The 17,246-nt window shown below is 39.9% G+C and overlaps 1 protein-coding gene across 7 annotated transcripts in view; it reads left to right on the top strand.

The window, feature by feature from the left end:
* Positions 1–3,687: 3,687 nt before the first annotated feature.
* The window catches only part of LOC127952322 (gastrula zinc finger protein XlCGF8.2DB), a 29,039-nt gene continuing 15,480 nt past the window's right edge, over positions 3,688–17,246 (top strand). The window contains exons 1-3 of one of the 7 annotated variants that reach the window (XM_052550717.1): positions 3,734–3,829; positions 8,839–8,950; positions 15,032–16,766. In XM_052550717.1, coding sequence (XP_052406677.1) covers positions 8,890–8,950; positions 15,032–16,020 — 1,050 coding nt within the window. In that variant the 5' untranslated portion in view covers positions 3,734–3,829; positions 8,839–8,889 and the 3' untranslated portion in view covers positions 16,021–16,766. Of the gene's footprint in view, positions 3,830–3,872; positions 4,067–4,147; positions 4,363–8,838; positions 8,951–9,458; positions 10,859–15,031; positions 16,767–17,246 lie in introns of those variants that run through there. The other 6 variants (XM_052550718.1, XM_052550719.1, XM_052550720.1 and 3 more) reach the window with 6 other exon arrangements.

Here is a 17,246-nt window from a genome sequence, read left to right as displayed (position 1 = left end):
GATCAGCAGTGCAGCGATTGGCTGGTGGCAAGACGGCAATGTAATGACTTCATATAATTTAAACTGACACCCAACTAAAAACTTGACAAATTTCTGGACTTTTATAAGGAAACAGCCAAGCAAACAAAACTACATAAATGTTATATTAGATACATGAAACATATAATAGATACATGTTTTTATTTTATTCGAATTTTTTTTCATTATTCCCAATTATTTAGATTCGCAATTTATAATAGTTGTGCAGTCTTTACATTTTTATTTCAATGTAGAAATTATCTATTCATTTCATTTTATATTTGGACAGAATTGTTACGTGACGGCATTAATGAGTTTCTTAAGGGTCAATATCATGTTATCTGCATCTCCTGCGCTCATCAAACCACTCCTATAATAGCAGTCATCACTCAAAATAATGGACGACTCTGTTATCTGTATAGCATGTGTGTAAGACTCTAATACAGTTATGAAGTAATAATTTCATGACAAATAAATATTTCAGTGAGTAAAACTGGCTGTCTAGTAGGCTGTTATGGACTACACAGTATTTATATTATTTTTAAATATTTTTTTAATGATTATTATTTTAAATTATTGTCCCTGGATCAGTGCGATACTCTTGTAATAAAGTAGCGGTGGTAGCAGACATATTTTGAGTATCAGTTCTGGTTGAAAAGAAGCGATCTAATCCTGTTTACATGAAATAAGCTGCTCCCGAGCAGGTTTAAGCTGACGGACCTGTTGCTATGACAGCAGCTACGGGATGAACTTCGAAGAACCAAATGATTCAAGATCACGCCAACATTCAAATCCAGCTAACTGAGTTAGCGACGTACAGAGAACAGGCCCCTGTTTGAGTTTGGCACCCCTAATTTAGATGAACATGTTGATGTGATTGATTACCAATAGAAATTATTAAATTAATTGGAGTTTGCCGCTTACAAATTTCTTCCAATCTTTCTGACAACATTCTGTCTTGTCCGATCGGACATAAATAGCCTCTTTTCATTCCCGTCGAGACACGTTACTTCTGATTGACCTGGGGGTTCCCTTTTGTTTCCAACATGTGGTGATTTGACTGCGGCTGTGCGCCAGCTTTTGTTTGCTCCTGAAATGGTGATTCCTTTTGCTTGTTTCAGGCATATGTAAATCAGTTCATGCGACGCTGCAGGATCAAAATGAGACCAAGCAATCTAGAAGTGTTACGGTTCAGTGTGCTTGACTGAGTTTATCGTTGGGTAAGCCTTTATCATAGGAAGTTATGGGTACTGTGTGTTTAGGCACTAATCTGGAAAGTGGACATGCTTTTAGCTTGTTTCAGGCATATGCCAACCAGTTCATGCATATTTTTTTTTTTTTTTGGTTTATTATTACTATTGTTTTCTTGGTTGTTTATATTGACTTGATCTATGCTTAATTTATTTTATTATAATGATTTTGGCTTTTGTGTGTCTGTGTGTGTGCGAGAGTGATTGTGAAGTTCTTTTGCGAGATGCTGAGGACTTCAGCCAGGAATCCTCCCTTGTTTTCTCCGAGTGTTGGTGGTGGTTTGAACACAGGGTGCTGGGTGCAGTGAGACACGCAGATTTTGTGTGTGAGTGATAAGAGTTTACTCCAGTGTCTGGTTGTATTTCTTTAGTCCTCAGCCAAAGCCTTTGAATGTAGTGTTTTTTGTATGTTAATTTTGTAGTGACTGACTGTTGAAAGACCGTATCTCTTCTCTGATAACATAACATTCTTTTATGGGGTTAGTTAAATCGAAAAATCTAAATTATGTAATTAATAACTCACCCTCATGTCATTTCAAACCCGTGAGACCTCCGTTTATCTTCGGAACACAGTTTAAGATATTTTAGATTTAGTCCGAGAGCTCTCAGTCCCTCCATTGAAGCTGTGTGAATGGTCTAATGTCCATGTCCAGAAAGGTAAGAAAAACATCATCAAAGTAGTCCATGTGACATCAGAGGGTCCGTTAGAATTATTTGAAGCATCGAAAATACATTTTGGTCCAAAAATAACACAAACTACGACTTTATTCATCATTGTCTTCTCTTCCGTGTCTGTTGTGAGAAAGTTCAAAACAAAGCAGTTTGTCATATCCTGTTTGCGAACAAATCATTCGATGTAACCGGATCTTTTTTAACCAGTTCACCAAATCGAACTGAATCATTTTAAACGGTTCGCATCTCCAATACGCATTAATCCAAAAATGACTTAAGCTGTTAACTTTTTTAATGCTAAAAATCAAGATAATGAACAAAAGATCGACTCATCGGTTTTCGGATCACCAGTAGTTCTTTCAGACAGTTTGATTCAATAAATCGGTTGAAGAAAACAGTTCACCAGTTCTTTTGCACCGATGTAATGGCGTCATTTGTGATGACTGCCCTTGATTCAAGCCTTCGGTTTACCCGCACCCATAACACTAGCACAGAATCAGTTCAGAATCAGTCACCAAAAGAATCAGTTCAGCATCAATCACCAAAAGAATGAGTTCAGTTCAGACGCTCTGTGTGTCGGTCTGCTTCACGCTGAATCACACATGCGCAGTATCATCAGCTCCTCGGTTCACGAATCGGACGCGTCTGACAGAAACGGTTCTTGACTCGAGAACGAGTCAGTCTATTGTACAAACTTGTTGAAGTAATAGTTAATGACGTGCAGGTAATTCTTAATATGGATATAGACATCCAGCTAAATATAGCCAAAGCTATCTGTACTGTTGATAAGCCGAATAAAAAGAAATGTGAAGATGGTAAACAACACACGATTATGCCAATAAATGATTTATGTGTTTCATCTCCTGGTAATAAAAAAGCATCTGAATAATGCAGTGCTAACTGACATAGCATTTATTACACTTAGCTATAGATACCATAAAATATATCTTCTGCCTTTTTCTGTGATACAAATTGGGGGAAAAAAGTAGAATATAATTATAAAATCACAAAACTGCCATTAGGAAAATATAGGAAAAAATACAAATACAAAATATAAATAATACAAATTAGCAGTAGAAGTTAAGTAACAGAGTGCAAACACTTCTGGCCCATTTTAGAGTGAACTAAATATGCAAGACTGGTTTTACATGTCTCTGTTTATAACAGGGTGTTCATCCTTTGCTGGGCTGTTTTATAGAAAAATGGGGGCATAAATTAAAAGTATACCCACTTCTCCAGGCACAACTACACCACTGCTAATGTCAACCCATTTTTCATTCTCAGTCAAAATGCAACGTCTGTTTGACGTCATGATCGAGCGTGCTTGAGTGTCTGCTGCTGAAACTGTGGCTCCACATTTGTTTGATCGTGATTATTTGTAATTAGAGATATGATATCACATAGATTTACTTTACATTTATATTTAGTTAATTAGCATACACTTTTATCCAAAGCCACTTACAAATGAGGACAAACAACAAGATTACTGTCTAGACAGCTTTATTTATTTATTTTTGCAGCAGGTCTGTGCATGCATGTATATGATGGAAATAGTTTAAATTTACAAAGACATTTCTTTACACTACATTATTTACAAGTTTACTTATATTGTTGTAATGTGAAATGTTATATTGCTTTAGTACTGTTTCTATCTCAACATTTTTGAACAATTATAAAGTGAGCCAGAAACTGCCTATTATTTTCATAAATTATTTTTATTGTCAACACAGTATTGTTGCTAGTGTACCATAACACTGTTCTATGAAAATTTCTATGCACTTCTGTAATGTTCGACGAGCGTTTGAACTGGACTTTTATTTTGGTGTGGCGCTCTGACGTCACAAGGCGGCGCCGCGCTCCAGCATTTGTTGTGATTCGACTGAAGAACGGTTTGTGGTTTTAAGCATTTAAAGCGTTTAAATCAGTGCTCCCTTTGCGGGATGTTTTTACAAGTGATGTAAAATGGCTTAATTATTATTGCATGTAACACTACAATGCTTTCATCTAACATGTTTTAGCTTTACACATGTGAGTGAAGCGCATCCACACGCGTTACAGAAAAGACGCGTCTCATTTCGCTCCTTATATCGTGAATCAGTTTATAATATACATTAACTCAGTCACTGGTAAGTAGAGATGAATAATATGAGCTTTTAGGATCTTGGATGGAATTTAACCAAATCAATTACCCCGCAAAATGATTAAATGATTCAAATCGCTCGATTCACCGCAGACTGACGGCATCTGCTGCTCAAAACCCTGTAAATACATCAACTTTAACAAACAAACTGCAGATGTTTTTATTTAAAGTATCAAATGCGTTCTACAGATGAATAAATGCCTAAAGTAAACCACATCTGTGCGGACTGCTGAACACAGGAGCTGATTGAGATGCGCCAGAGAGTTTAATCTCGTTCAGACTGTAAGAGCAAATCTGATTGTGTTTATCTGGAGTGAATCTGATTTGAGTGACTGATTGTGCATCGCACCTGTTCATATCTGATCTGTGTGTTCAGAAACTCTTCGTTTTACTGAATGTGCATTGGTTTACATGGCAATGCTGTTTCATAATACAGGGGCCTGTTTCATAAAACAAGTTTACCAAATAAGTCTTATTTCAGTATACTACAGGGCAGTTGAATGCTTGAATCTGATTGGCTGACGAACGTTCTGAGATCTGCAGTTATTTTCAGGGAAAACCGGCAGCTCTCTTGACCGCATTACAGCTTAGTTAACAGTATTTACGGTCACGCAGTTTGCACAAAAACTGATGATTTTATCAGTTACCTGCCGATTTGGGTTGATCTGGGAGGGGTCTGAGCCGGTTGGCCATGACGGTAGGAGACACTATCGGTTGCGGCACCGAGAACTGGACAATTTACCTCAATGCACACATATGGACAGTGTGAATTATCTTGTTTTTGGTGTAAGTCAACGTGCATTCACAATGTTAATGGCTTTAATCTAACCAGGACATTTGCATCTTGCAATCACACATTTAACTACCCTAGCCTACCCAGAACTGGTTTGTCCACTTTGCAGCCCCCAACACAAAAACCTGGTACAGTATGTGTCATTGGGCTAAAATCAAATCATAACTAAACATACACAGCTTTAGCATACATCAAAACATGTTGGAAATGTTTGTGTACATTGAACATCTCGTTACAATCTAGTGTTTACGAAACATTTGCTATTGATTACTTTGTCATTTTCGTCGAGAAGTGTCTGCTAAATGCAATGTAATTACAATACACTAAAACGCATGTGAATATACTTACTTTGGCCAGTACAACACTGTTTTCATCACCTGCTGTAGATGGAACCAGCCACAGCAGAAAGCCTCGTAACTTTCCAAAGACTTGTGGCCTTTAAACTCCTGCATTGTGTAGTAACTTAAACCAAAAACAAGATAATTCACAATATCCATATGTGTTCATGGATGTAAATGGTCCAGGTCTCTGTGCCATTCAGCTGCAGGGAGCTCGTGTGGGTCGATATTTTGGATGCATGAGAGCTTCTCTTATGGCAAAAAAAAATCCTGTGTCCAGGGACTTTTTTTTTCTTTTTTGTCATGCATTGTTCATCGAGCTCATTAATTGCAGCGGTGCCTCAGGTGTTGAAATAGATTTGTTATGCATTATACAGGTTCACACATACTCCGTTTGCAGTGTCAGGTGTATACAGTATGTGTCTGCAGTGCAGAAGCAGCAGCGAGAGTGCGTTATTGTAACATGAAAGCACATTAAAATAATGCACGAGCGCGAATCTCTCTGTTCGCACGCAGATTTCCTTTGCTCTGTCACAAAACCAGACGTTCTTGCTCGAATACACGCTGCTCTCTCGCGGAGAGAATGCGCACTTAAAACATGTCTCCTCTCACTTAAACTGCGTCTTGTGCACTCACAACTCTCTCTATGCTCATGTGCTAGATATTCATTATGTTTGCATGTTTTTATTTCTATCCTGTTACCACGTGAAGTGTGAACGCTCTGATCCGTCAACATGGGCTCGGAAGAGAGACGCATCACAGACAGAGTGTGAACCTGGAGTTAGGCAGATGCCCAGTCTGTTCTGTTCTCGTGATAGGTGCGTTGCTGCATTCTGATTGGATCAGATAGCATACTGCGGGAGGTCAAGGCCGCTGAAAATCGCGATATAAAGTTATTTAGAAATCGCGCACGCCCAAATAGTAATTGGCAGCCCACCTGCAATACCACAGGTTGAAAACCACTGGTGTGAGATATTGGAGCAGTTTTAACGCAGCAGTGGTTCGGTGCCTTGCTCAAGGGCACCTCAGTCGTGGTATTGTCGGGCCAAGACTCAAACCCTAGGGTTAGGAGTCAAACTCTCAAACCAGTAAGCCACGACTTTCCCTTTAACTTATATTTTGTTCTAATACATAAAACATTTAAATTGGTTATGTTAGTATTTTGTGTAGGCATATAATATTATGTAGGCCTATTTTTTCAGGATTGTTCAATAAAACCATTTAATTACTTGGTTTTGATACTTTATTTGAACCGATTATTATTACCTCATGTTAGTTTATAAATAGTCATCATTTTTAAATAGTTTTTCACTTCTGTCTTTTAGTATTACTAAAAAATATTAGATAACTCAATTGTCAAAATAATCAGGAGATTACCAAAAAAGTATTATTTATAGCCATAGATTAGTTAACATGTTTCAAAATACAACTGCATTGTTTTATGTGGGTGAATAAAAGACAAATACTTTGTAATTAAAAAAAAAAGAATCTTATCTTATATTGTCTTATTCTAGTGAACCAAGTATCTGTATATCTCCTGAACTAAGTGTATTATGGTTATATAGGTCATAATTTCCCCAGTGTGTGATACAGCATTAATTCTTAAGGTCAGTCATATTCATGAAAAACAAAATCAGTTTGAACAAGGAGAGCGATAACTTTGCCATAATATCCTTTCAAATGTTAAAGTTGCCACAGTCATTGCATGCTTTTGTGCTGCACTTTATTTGTGCCATTCAGTTTTATAAGTTCATTAGAATTTGAAAGATAATAACAAAATATTTTGATAAGCTATCGAAGTTGCTGAAGTTGATCAGCAGTTTCTAGCCATGCAGTCTTTCTCTTAGCTTTTATGACAGCTGTACCTTTTATGGTTGCAGTAGAACATTAAAACATTACAATCTAAAAAAGTCAGAATTATTGTGCTATAATTCTATTGCGTTCCATCTGTTTAGTGCGCAGCAGCGCTCGTTCACTTAAACGTTGTTCTCTCCTGACAGCAACATTTATATTTATATATATATATATATATTAGAGGTGTAACGGTTCACAAAATTCACGGTTCGGTTCGATACGATTCACTGGTGTCTCGGTTCGGTTGGGTACGGTTCGGTACGTTTTAGATACAGCAAAAAGAAAAAATTTTGCAGATACAATTCCTTGATAAAAAAAAAAAATATTTATTAAAACTAACAGCGTATATATATATATATTTTTTTTTTACATTGAACAATGATGGAGCTATTCTTTACCCATCTTGTATGGTGTTTTCTTAGCAGCATACTGTATAAAACAAAAACAGCTCTTTATTAAAAAAAAATAAAATAAAATGTTATATTGTTGTAGTAGTTATGAACAAATACAAAGATGTAACTTTTTATATGGAATTCTATAACTTTATATTGGGTGTGTTTTTACTCAATTGGTTCTCTATAGGGCTTATGTTTTTTGGAACAAAGCAGGAATTACGCTCTGGCTGAAATGGGCTCGTGAAGGAATATTGTAACGGGGCTCAATTACATTAAGCATGTTCCTAAAACCTGCGTTTTCCACTATAGGCGCTCGCTCACTCAGTACGTGCTGAAGGCTCGTTGCAAAATGACTAAAGGGTCTTTCACACAGGACGCGGTGCGTGGCGCTGGACCCTGGGCTCAGCGTTGCTCTTCAGATACAACGCAGTTTGTGCTGCACTATGCCAAGAGCAAAGTAGGTGGAGTTTTCAAAACTGCCCGTGCATACGTTCTATTTATAACAGTTCTTCTATCTAATTACGTGCAGGCCTGTTAATTGAATCGTACTGCTCAGGAAATTCCGACACAGTACAGTACTAGTCCATTTTGATTTCCGTGCTTGTTTGGATGCCCCGATCGATTGGTAAAGTGCACCCAAACACCAGACCTGTTGGTTACTGGAGAATCTTCTATTTCTGGTCAGTTAAACGCATTGGCCATTTTGCAATGAGCCTTCAGCGCGTGCTGAGTGAGCGAGCGCCTGACTGAGTAGCCTAACATAAACATAAGTTGGTGTTTTTTTCTTCTTCGGGGGTGTCAGGGGCGTTGCCTGTTACGGCGTTTGGGTTATTGGGCTACCTTGTTGAACGCATATCATTATATTTCACAATTTTTTATTTATTTTCCAAATATAATTAATTAGTCCAACGAACGGTTCAATACGAATACGCGTATCGTTACACCCCTGATATATTTATTTATTTATTTATTTCAAGTAAGGTTTTGGACTTTAATCCCCGCTTTGCTAAGCGTCTTTTTATTTGGTAAACTTGTTTTATGAAACAGGCTCCTGATATTGTCTTACAACATGACAACATGTTGCTGTTGTGATTATTTGTCTTTTCCGCTTGACTTGCAGTTCACAACAGAACAACCTTATCTTTGCAAAGATGTCCATGTGTTCAAGTTTTACGAGGTGTGAGAATGTGAAAAAGCTTGGTCAGACTGAAACAGATTTCCAGGATTCGATTTGAATAGGGCTCCAAGTAGTTCACTCCCATTCAAACTATCTAAACATGATCTGATTTAAATTGGATTTAATCTGACAGTCTGAATGAGGCTTTAGTTTGGATTTATTTTTCATTTCTGTTAATTATTGTTATCTTAATCATGACAGAGTGTTGAAGAACATCGAAAGTAAAGCTACTGAGATCCATGTGTCGTAAAGATGGCGTCTATTAAAGAGGAGAGTGAAGACATTAAGATTGACGATACTAAGGAAAAAACAGGTTGGTTTTCGGTCTCAAAGCTGAACGCACTTATTTGATCCTTATTAAAATGTTACATTCTACAGAAATGAATGATTATTGAAAATTATCAAATGAGTGTTTTTTAATTTAAAAGTGGTTTTATTTGGCCTGGAGCGGGTGGACAGACGTGTTGAAATCACATGACCAGACAAATACTAATGCTGCCTCCAAATACAGCTGAGAAGATCCTACTGCTATGTACAGCATTTGTTGTTGTGACATCACACATTAATTTAGGGGGAAAAAATTATACACTAGTAGCCCAAACAAAGCAAAACATTTTCAATTCCCTCAGCCCTCCAATACCATTGTCATGATGCGGTCGAATACATAGGTGTTTAACCATACTAATGCTTGTCCACAAATGCCAACATAATTTTTAAGCTATTATCCAAGACAATGTTGTTTTGCATGTTGCCAAAAGGTGTAACAGCACTAGATGAGAGATAAAAATTTGACTGAATTGACAAATACAGTTTCTTTGCAGAACTGAACAGTGACACTGTGTAACAGAGAACTGAACTGTGAGATGTTACTTTTTTGATACAAGGTTTGAAGCCTTGTTGCAAAATATCACTGTGGCGTGTGGGGCGGGGCCGAGAGCCGTGGGAACGGAGCAAGGCTGGTGGAGTGATTGGAAATGAGCGACACCTGCTTGACCCACCGGTCTCAAGTCCCACGCACTGCTAAAGATCCCTCGCCACTGTGGTGAGTCTGCGGGGCCATCGAGCAGGGCCAGGAAGTGTGCCGCCATGGACGCTCGAGGCGGTGGGCTGGAATGAGTTGCCGGGGACAGATGAGCTCGCTGCCGGCCGCCCGCGATGTGGAGGGGTGGCAGCCATCCGTGAGGGAGCGGAGGAGTCGGCGCCATTCGCCTGAGTGCCGGAGCCTGCTGCCGTCTGCCTGAACGAGGAGGAGCAGGGCATGGGGGACTCCTGCCGGCTGCCCAATACTGGAGGAGCCATCGCCGTCCACCGAGGGCCGTCCAGTGCCACCGCCAGGCACCACGGAGGAGTTCACCCAGCTGGTGGAGGGGCAAGTGGCAGTGTGTCTGGGAACCGTAATTTTTTTTTTTTTTCCAAGATAAGCCCATGCGCAATGAAGCATCCTCCTCTCCTGGACGACCTTGGCTGGCGGGCTGCACCGTGCACACAGAGAACGCGCTGCGGGCGGAAGTGAAAATAAATGGCCGCCCGTTCCTCGCCCTTCTGTTTTCTGGCAATGCGGTCAGCCTGGTCAAAACATCGACTGACCAGGGTACCCCTTAATGTCTTGGATGATGGAGGACATCTGCAAACTGCTAAAGGTCCAACAGCTCTGCACCACTGTGTACCACTCCCAGACCGACAGGCTCGTCGAGCACTTTAAGCAGATGTTGCAGATGTTGTAAGATAAACGGGACTGGGACCAGATGCCCCACTACGTGCTCTTCGCCGTTTGAGAAATACCACAGGCCACCACCGGTTTTACCCCATTTGAACTGCTCTTCGGCCGACAGCCCCGCGGTCTACTCGACGCTGCCCGAGAGGCCTGGGAACAACAGCCGGCGGTAAACCGAACTACCATCGAGCATGTGCGTGTGATGAGGGAGCGGATTGACTGAGTAATGCCCATCGTTCGGGAACACCTCGTCAAGGCACAGCAGGTGCAGCAATGGCATTACAACTGGGTGGCCCGAGCGGGGACGGCCAACGCAAATGCCGACGGACTCTCCCGCTATGGTCAGCTTGCGCAGGTCTGTCAGGCTCTACTCCTCACCTTCCCCCAATCTCCCCGCTTCTCCAGAGGAACAGGACAACGCTGAGGGGGGGAGGGTGACACGTGTCCCGAGCTCTCATCAGCGTCGCCCTGGAAACTGAGCAGGCACACCTTCACATCTTCATTAAGGTCATCCTTAAAAATTATTTGGTTTGCAGTAATAGTAAAAAACAACAAAAAATCGGCGAATCTAGCCCGAATCTGTATCGGTATGCATGAGACTGTCTGAATATCGGCTTTGGTGGTTGAGGGGCCCGCCATTTTTTGTTGATATCTGTGGGCTTGCAGTGAATGAGTGAGAGAATTTAGTCCCAGCATACACCAATTCCTCAATTTTCTGTGAGAAGCACAGAAGTGGAGATGCTAGGGAGAGGGGTAATGTGTCTGGTGAGCGGGGCTGTGTCTCTGGTGTTTCCGGTGCCTGTGATATGTTGTCCTGGCTTCCCTGGCTGTTTTCCAGAAAGTCATCCTTGGGTGCTGAATCTTGTAGCTGTTTCGATACATCACAGTCTGTCTGTGAGGAGCTCTGTGGGCAGGGTTCAGTCGGGATAGTGTCTATCAGTAGTGCTTGTTTTGGCTGTATGGTGTTATCAGTGCCCTTGTGGGATATGTTAACCACATGATGACTCGGACCTGGTGTGTGTGTGTGCTGAATGGATTGACACACTCTGCTGAAGGATTCAATTCAATTCAAGTTTATTTGTATAGCACTTTTTACAATACAAATCGTTACAAAGCAACTTTACAGAAAATTGTTTCTACAATATTAAGTAGTAGCTTATGGTGGTGACTGTCAGTTTGTGCACGTTTGACAGGATTTTTAGAAAAAAATAATACAAGACGTAGTCAGCTAGACGATGAACATTATTAATATTATTAATTAATAATTATTATATGATGCAGTCACACATGTAACAATAATTGCTAGTTCTATTTGTTGATTCAGGGTTAGCATCATCTGAGGTCCTCTGAGGGTCAGCATCATCTCTTCTCCGGTGTTCTGGATCCAGACTGGAGCTTGTGTAAATCCTAGTTACGCAAAACATATAAACAAAATAGAGACATCATTAGCATAGCTGCTGATCCAACAAAGTAAAATTAGTTGAACCCAAGCTAATGAATAAAAATGCACATTTAATCAGATGCAACTGCACTCACAATTTAAAAGATACATTATTCGAATGCTTGGCGAAAGAGATGCGTTTTTATTCTAGATTTAAAACTGAGAGAGTGTGTCTGAACCCCAAACATTATCAGGAAGGCTATTCCAGAGTTTGGGAACCAAATGTTAGAAAGCTCTACCTCCTTTAGTGGACTTTGCTATCCTAGGAACTACCAAAAGTCCAGCATTTTGTGACCTTAGGGAGCGTGATGGGTTGTAGCGTGGTAAAAGGCTAGTTAGGTACGCAGGAGCTAAACCATTTAGGGCCTTATAGGTAAGTAATGATAATTCGTAACTGATACGGAACTTAATAGGTAGCCAGTGCAGAGACTGAAAATTGGGGTAATATGATAGTATTTTCTTAACCTTGTAAGGACTCTAGCTGCTGCGTTTTGGACTACCTGTAGCTTGTTTATTAAAGAAGCAGGACAACCACCTAGAAGTGCATTACAATAGTCCAGTCTAGAGGTCATGAATGCATGAACTAGCTTTTCTGCATCAGAAACGGACAACATGTTTCGTAGCTTGGCAATGTTTCTAAGGTGTTTTTGTAACATGGGAAATATGATTTTCAAAAGACAAATTGCTGTCTAATATAACACCCAGATTTCTGACTGTAGAGGAAGTAACAGTACATCCGTCTAGTTGCAGATTGTAATCTACAAGATTCTGTGTAGTGTTTTTTGGTCCAATAATTAATATATCTGTCTTATCCGAATTTAATTGGAGAAAATTATTTGTCATCCAATCTTTTAAATTTTTAACACACTGTTAGCTTAGATAATTGAGAAGTTTCATCTGGTTTCGTTGAGATATATAGCTGAGTATCATAGGCACAACAGTGGAAGCTAATTCCGTATTTTCTAATAATATTACCAAGGGGCAACATGTATATTGAAAATAGAAGGGGACCTAGGACGGATCGTTGTGGCACTCCATATTTTACTAATGATAAATGAGATGACACCCCATTTAAGTAAACAAAATGGTAGTGATCGGACAGGGAGGATCTAAACCATCTAGGAGCCTGCCCTCTAGCACCAAGGATGACGGAGGGAAAAGTAGATATTGTCCTTAAACACTGTAGCACCAAGTTTGTTTGGGTGGAGGCCATCCGGTTTAAAAAGTTGTCTATGGCCCCAGAAAAGATTGAAGTTGTCAATGAAATTCACATCTTTTATACTGCATAATCTTTTTAGCCATGTGTTCAGTCAAAACAACCGTGAAAACATATTTGTTGCCCTTGCTGGGAGTGGTCCACTAATGAATGGCTGAACTTTGAGTCTTCGAAGTGTTTCAAAGGGTTTACTGAAGTCCTTCTTAAGGAGTTCTGACTGCTCTTTCCGAATATCTTTCTTCCCTAAACGCATGATGATTCAATTTTTAGTCTTGTGCTTCATCAGAATGTTCTGAAGTTCCTTGTTCACATCAAAGACTGTTGCTTGAGGAAGACAGGATGTTGTAGTCCTGCTACTAATGTTTCTGTTAATAGAGTCACCTTCTATCAGAGTCCTGGGCTCGGCTGAGCTCTGAGCTGAATGCAGCTGTCTGCTCGACCTTGAGCGCCTGTTAGTAGCGGTGTTAGCTGCTGGCTGATCCGATCCATGTTTAATCTTATTTGGGGATTCCTCACCCGCATTCATTAAAGGGTTAGTTCAGCCAAATATAAAAATTATGTCATTAATAACTTACCCTCATGTTGCTCCAAATCCGTAAGACTTATTTTTATTCTGTCTTTTATTCTGACTTAATTCTATCTGACCCTCTGATGTCACATGGACTACTTTGATGTTTTTCTTACCTTTCTGGACATGGACAGTATAAAATGTGTTCTCGAGATGTATAGGGGGAGTTAGAATACTGGTATTTTCAAGCCTTGTCATAGTCGAATCTGGGGTAGAGGAAGCTACGGCAGCAATACGAGAAAGTATTATATCTCGTGAGCCCTTGCGTGTCGCTCCCTGTTTGAGCCATCGATTAGTGTGGCGATCAGTTTCGGCTTGTTCCTCTACACTTGGTATAAACTGTTGAGATTCAGAAGATTAATGGTACTCACAGACTGTATGCTGAGAGGGTCCATGACGTTCTGATGAGTGTTCCGCCTGTTTTGAAAGTCCAGCAAGTAACTTTGTTTCAAGTATCACAATCCTTTGTAGAAGTTTGCAGCAGTTCATGCAACAAGTAAATCCAACAGGAGGCATTTTCTCTCTCTTCTGTTTGAATGTAGGAAGTTATCCCATCTCCGGAATGTAAGCTGCCGGCAGTGGGAAGCAAAGTCTTCTTTTTGTAGTATTATTCCAGTCCCAAAGTTTTTAGTTTTAGCATTTGTGCCAAAAATCTGTTGTCTGAGCAATGTGCTGATCCGCTGAAGTAAAAATCTTAGAAAAATCACAGAAAAGTACAGAAATAAGAAGCAAAGCGCAGAGCAGTAAGCTAGAACGTCTGAATGGTAGCAAAGGTGGAAGCTAGCAAAGTGTAAATGGAAACATTTTAACAAATGAGTTATCCGATCAGCAAAAACGCATGAAATGACCAGATGTAAACAGACCAATAGGCTGTGTGAATGGAGCTAAACTCATCCCTAAAACCAATGTGTTTGGTAAGCTGGGCCAGTGTGTGCTGTGATTGGTTAGATGGGCCAGTGTGTGCTGTGATTGGTTAGCTGGGTCAATGTGTGTTGTGATTGGGAGCACTCGGTTCCTGGTCGGGAAATGTCATGCCTCTTACCATAGTCGCCTGTTGCGAGCTTCAGTTTAAATATTGCATCAAAATCAAATCAATTTGAATATGATTTAAACCTGGACGATTGTGACAACTCTTAGCTCGTCTGCCTTTGGAAAGCTAGTGTATCTCCAATGTAGTGATAACACTCATTGCCTTCTCTAGTGCAGTTCAATCAGATTTCTTCCCATTCATCGATCTTTGTGATATTATGGATGTGACAGTTAATCGTCACATCTCTAATGTATTTTAAAGTATATTTTAGAACTTTATTGTTATAATATATACTATTGTGAGCAATCTGACACGCCCTCCGGAGTTTTTTTGTTGTTGTTGATCTTTTACATGTCTATTTAGTTGTCTTTTGCTTTGTGCCCATTAAACTGGAGTTAACTTGTATTTTTCTCTTTTAATTTTAGATCTGATGCCGCAGAAAGAGGAGAGTGAAGTACTTGATGGAATGAAAGAAGAAGGACAAAGAAAGAAAAATCGAGATACCGTAACTGAAGAAATATCTGATAAGACTTCCTCACAAAAAAGTAATTTCACCTGCCAACAGTGTGGAAAGGGTTTCTCTTTAAAGGCAAGCCTGAAATGCCACATTAAAGCTCACTCTGGAGAGAGGCCTTATGCCTGCCAGCAGTGTGGGAAGTGTTTCATTAGAAAAGGAACCCTTGAAGACCACATGCGTATTCACACTAAAGAAAAGCCTTACGAGTGCCCTCAGTGTGGAAACTGTTTCTCCAAGCGAGGAAATTTAAACACACACATGAGAGTTCACACTAGAGAGAAGCTTTTTGCCTGCAACCTGTACACTGGAGAGAAGCCTTACGCCTGCAAACTGTGTGAAAAGAGCTTTACAACAAAACTAAACCTTAAGTATCATATAAACAGTCACACTGGTGAGACGCCATTTACATGTGATCAGTGTGAAAGAAGCTTCCGACGTAAGGTAACCCTTAAAAAGCACATGAAAGTTCACTTAAGAGAGATCAGTTTTGCTTGTCATCAGTGTGGAATGAGTTTCTCAGACAGCAAAAACCTTACGAATCATGTGATCACTCACACTGGAGAGAAACCATACATGTGCCTTCAATGTGGAAAGACTTGCTCAAACAATACAAATCTTGCTGTTCACATGAGAGTTCACACTGGAGAGAAGCCTTTCACCTGCCCTCAGTGTGGAATGAGCTTCAGATACAAAGGAAACTTACAGACTCACATGGGAGTTCACACAGGAGAGAGGCCTTACATCTGCCCTCATTGTGGAAAGAGCTTTAGATTAATTGGAAGCTTTCGGGTTCACATGAGAGTTCACACAGGAGGGAGGCCTTACAAGTGTCTTGAGTGTGACGAGGGTTTCACATATCAGAGAGACCTGAAAACCCATCTGCTGACTCACTCTTGAAAGGAATTCTAGTGTTTCCTCAGTGGCAAGAGATTTACAAAATAGAACAATTTCAAAAATCACCTGTACATTCTGTCTAGAGAATAACAAATTGTGAAATAAAATTTGGCTCTGCAATTTAAATGGGACTAGAAAATACTAGTAATGCTGTAAAATGTCAACAAGTTTCAAATATGAATATTTGTGAGTAGGGATGCACAATATTGGATATTTTCCGTTATTTTTCAACTACTATATTTTCCAGACTATAAGTCGCACTTATTTTCATAGTTTGGCTGGTCCTGCGACTTATAGTCAGGTGCGACTTATTTATCAAAATTAATTTGACATGCACCAAGAAAAATAATTACTGTCTACTGCCGCGAGAGTGCGCGCTATACTTCTCAGTGCTCCTGTAGTCTACACCTGAAAACATAGAGCGTCCTCTCGCGGCTGTAGACTTTAATGTTTTCCCTTGGTTCTTGGGTCTAAGTGCGAATTATATGTTTATTTCCTCGTCATGACGTATTTTTGGACTGATGCGACGTGTACTTAGGTGCGACTTATAGTCAGAAAAATACGTCAAATGTAGCCGATGCCAATATATTTTCATTTGTTTGTATGTAAACAAACCAAGGCTCTCCTGTGCATTATATACGAATTTTTGTTGTTGTTGTTTGTTTTTAAAAACTCTTATTAGAATTAAATAACCATGAAGTTATTTTATAATTACAGTACATTGAAAGATAAAAAAATAACTAAATCAATGGCTGCATTGTTTTTTTTTTTAGATGGGATGCAGTGGTAACCCTAACATATTATTAAAAGATTTAACATTTGTATATGGTCTAAAGCAAAAGAGAGGGATAAATTAGAGCTGCTTGAATTTAAAGTAATAGTTCACTTCAAAATGAAAATGTCATTTATCATTTACTCACCCTCATGTCATTCCCACTGAAGCTAAGCGGGACTGAGCCTGGTCAGTACCTGGATGGGAAACCTCCTGGGAAAACTAGGTTGCTGCTGTAAGAGGTACCAGTGAGGCCAGCAGGGGGTGCTCACCCTGTGGTCTGTGTGGGTGCTAGGGCCCCAGTGTAGTGATGGGGACACTATACTGTCACCAAGCACCGTTTCGGATGAGACGTTAAACCGAGGTCCTGACTCTCTGTGGTCATTAAAAATCCCAGGACTTTCGGAAAGAGTAGAGGTGTGACCTCAGCATCCTGGCTCAATTCGCCCATTGGTCT

Source organism: Carassius gibelio, chromosome B3 (assembly GCF_023724105.1).
Source record: "Carassius gibelio isolate Cgi1373 ecotype wild population from Czech Republic chromosome B3, carGib1.2-hapl.c, whole genome shotgun sequence".
NCBI lineage: Eukaryota > Metazoa > Chordata > Actinopteri > Cypriniformes > Cyprinidae > Carassius > Carassius gibelio.
This window is presented reverse-complemented; position numbering and strand designations above follow the sequence as displayed.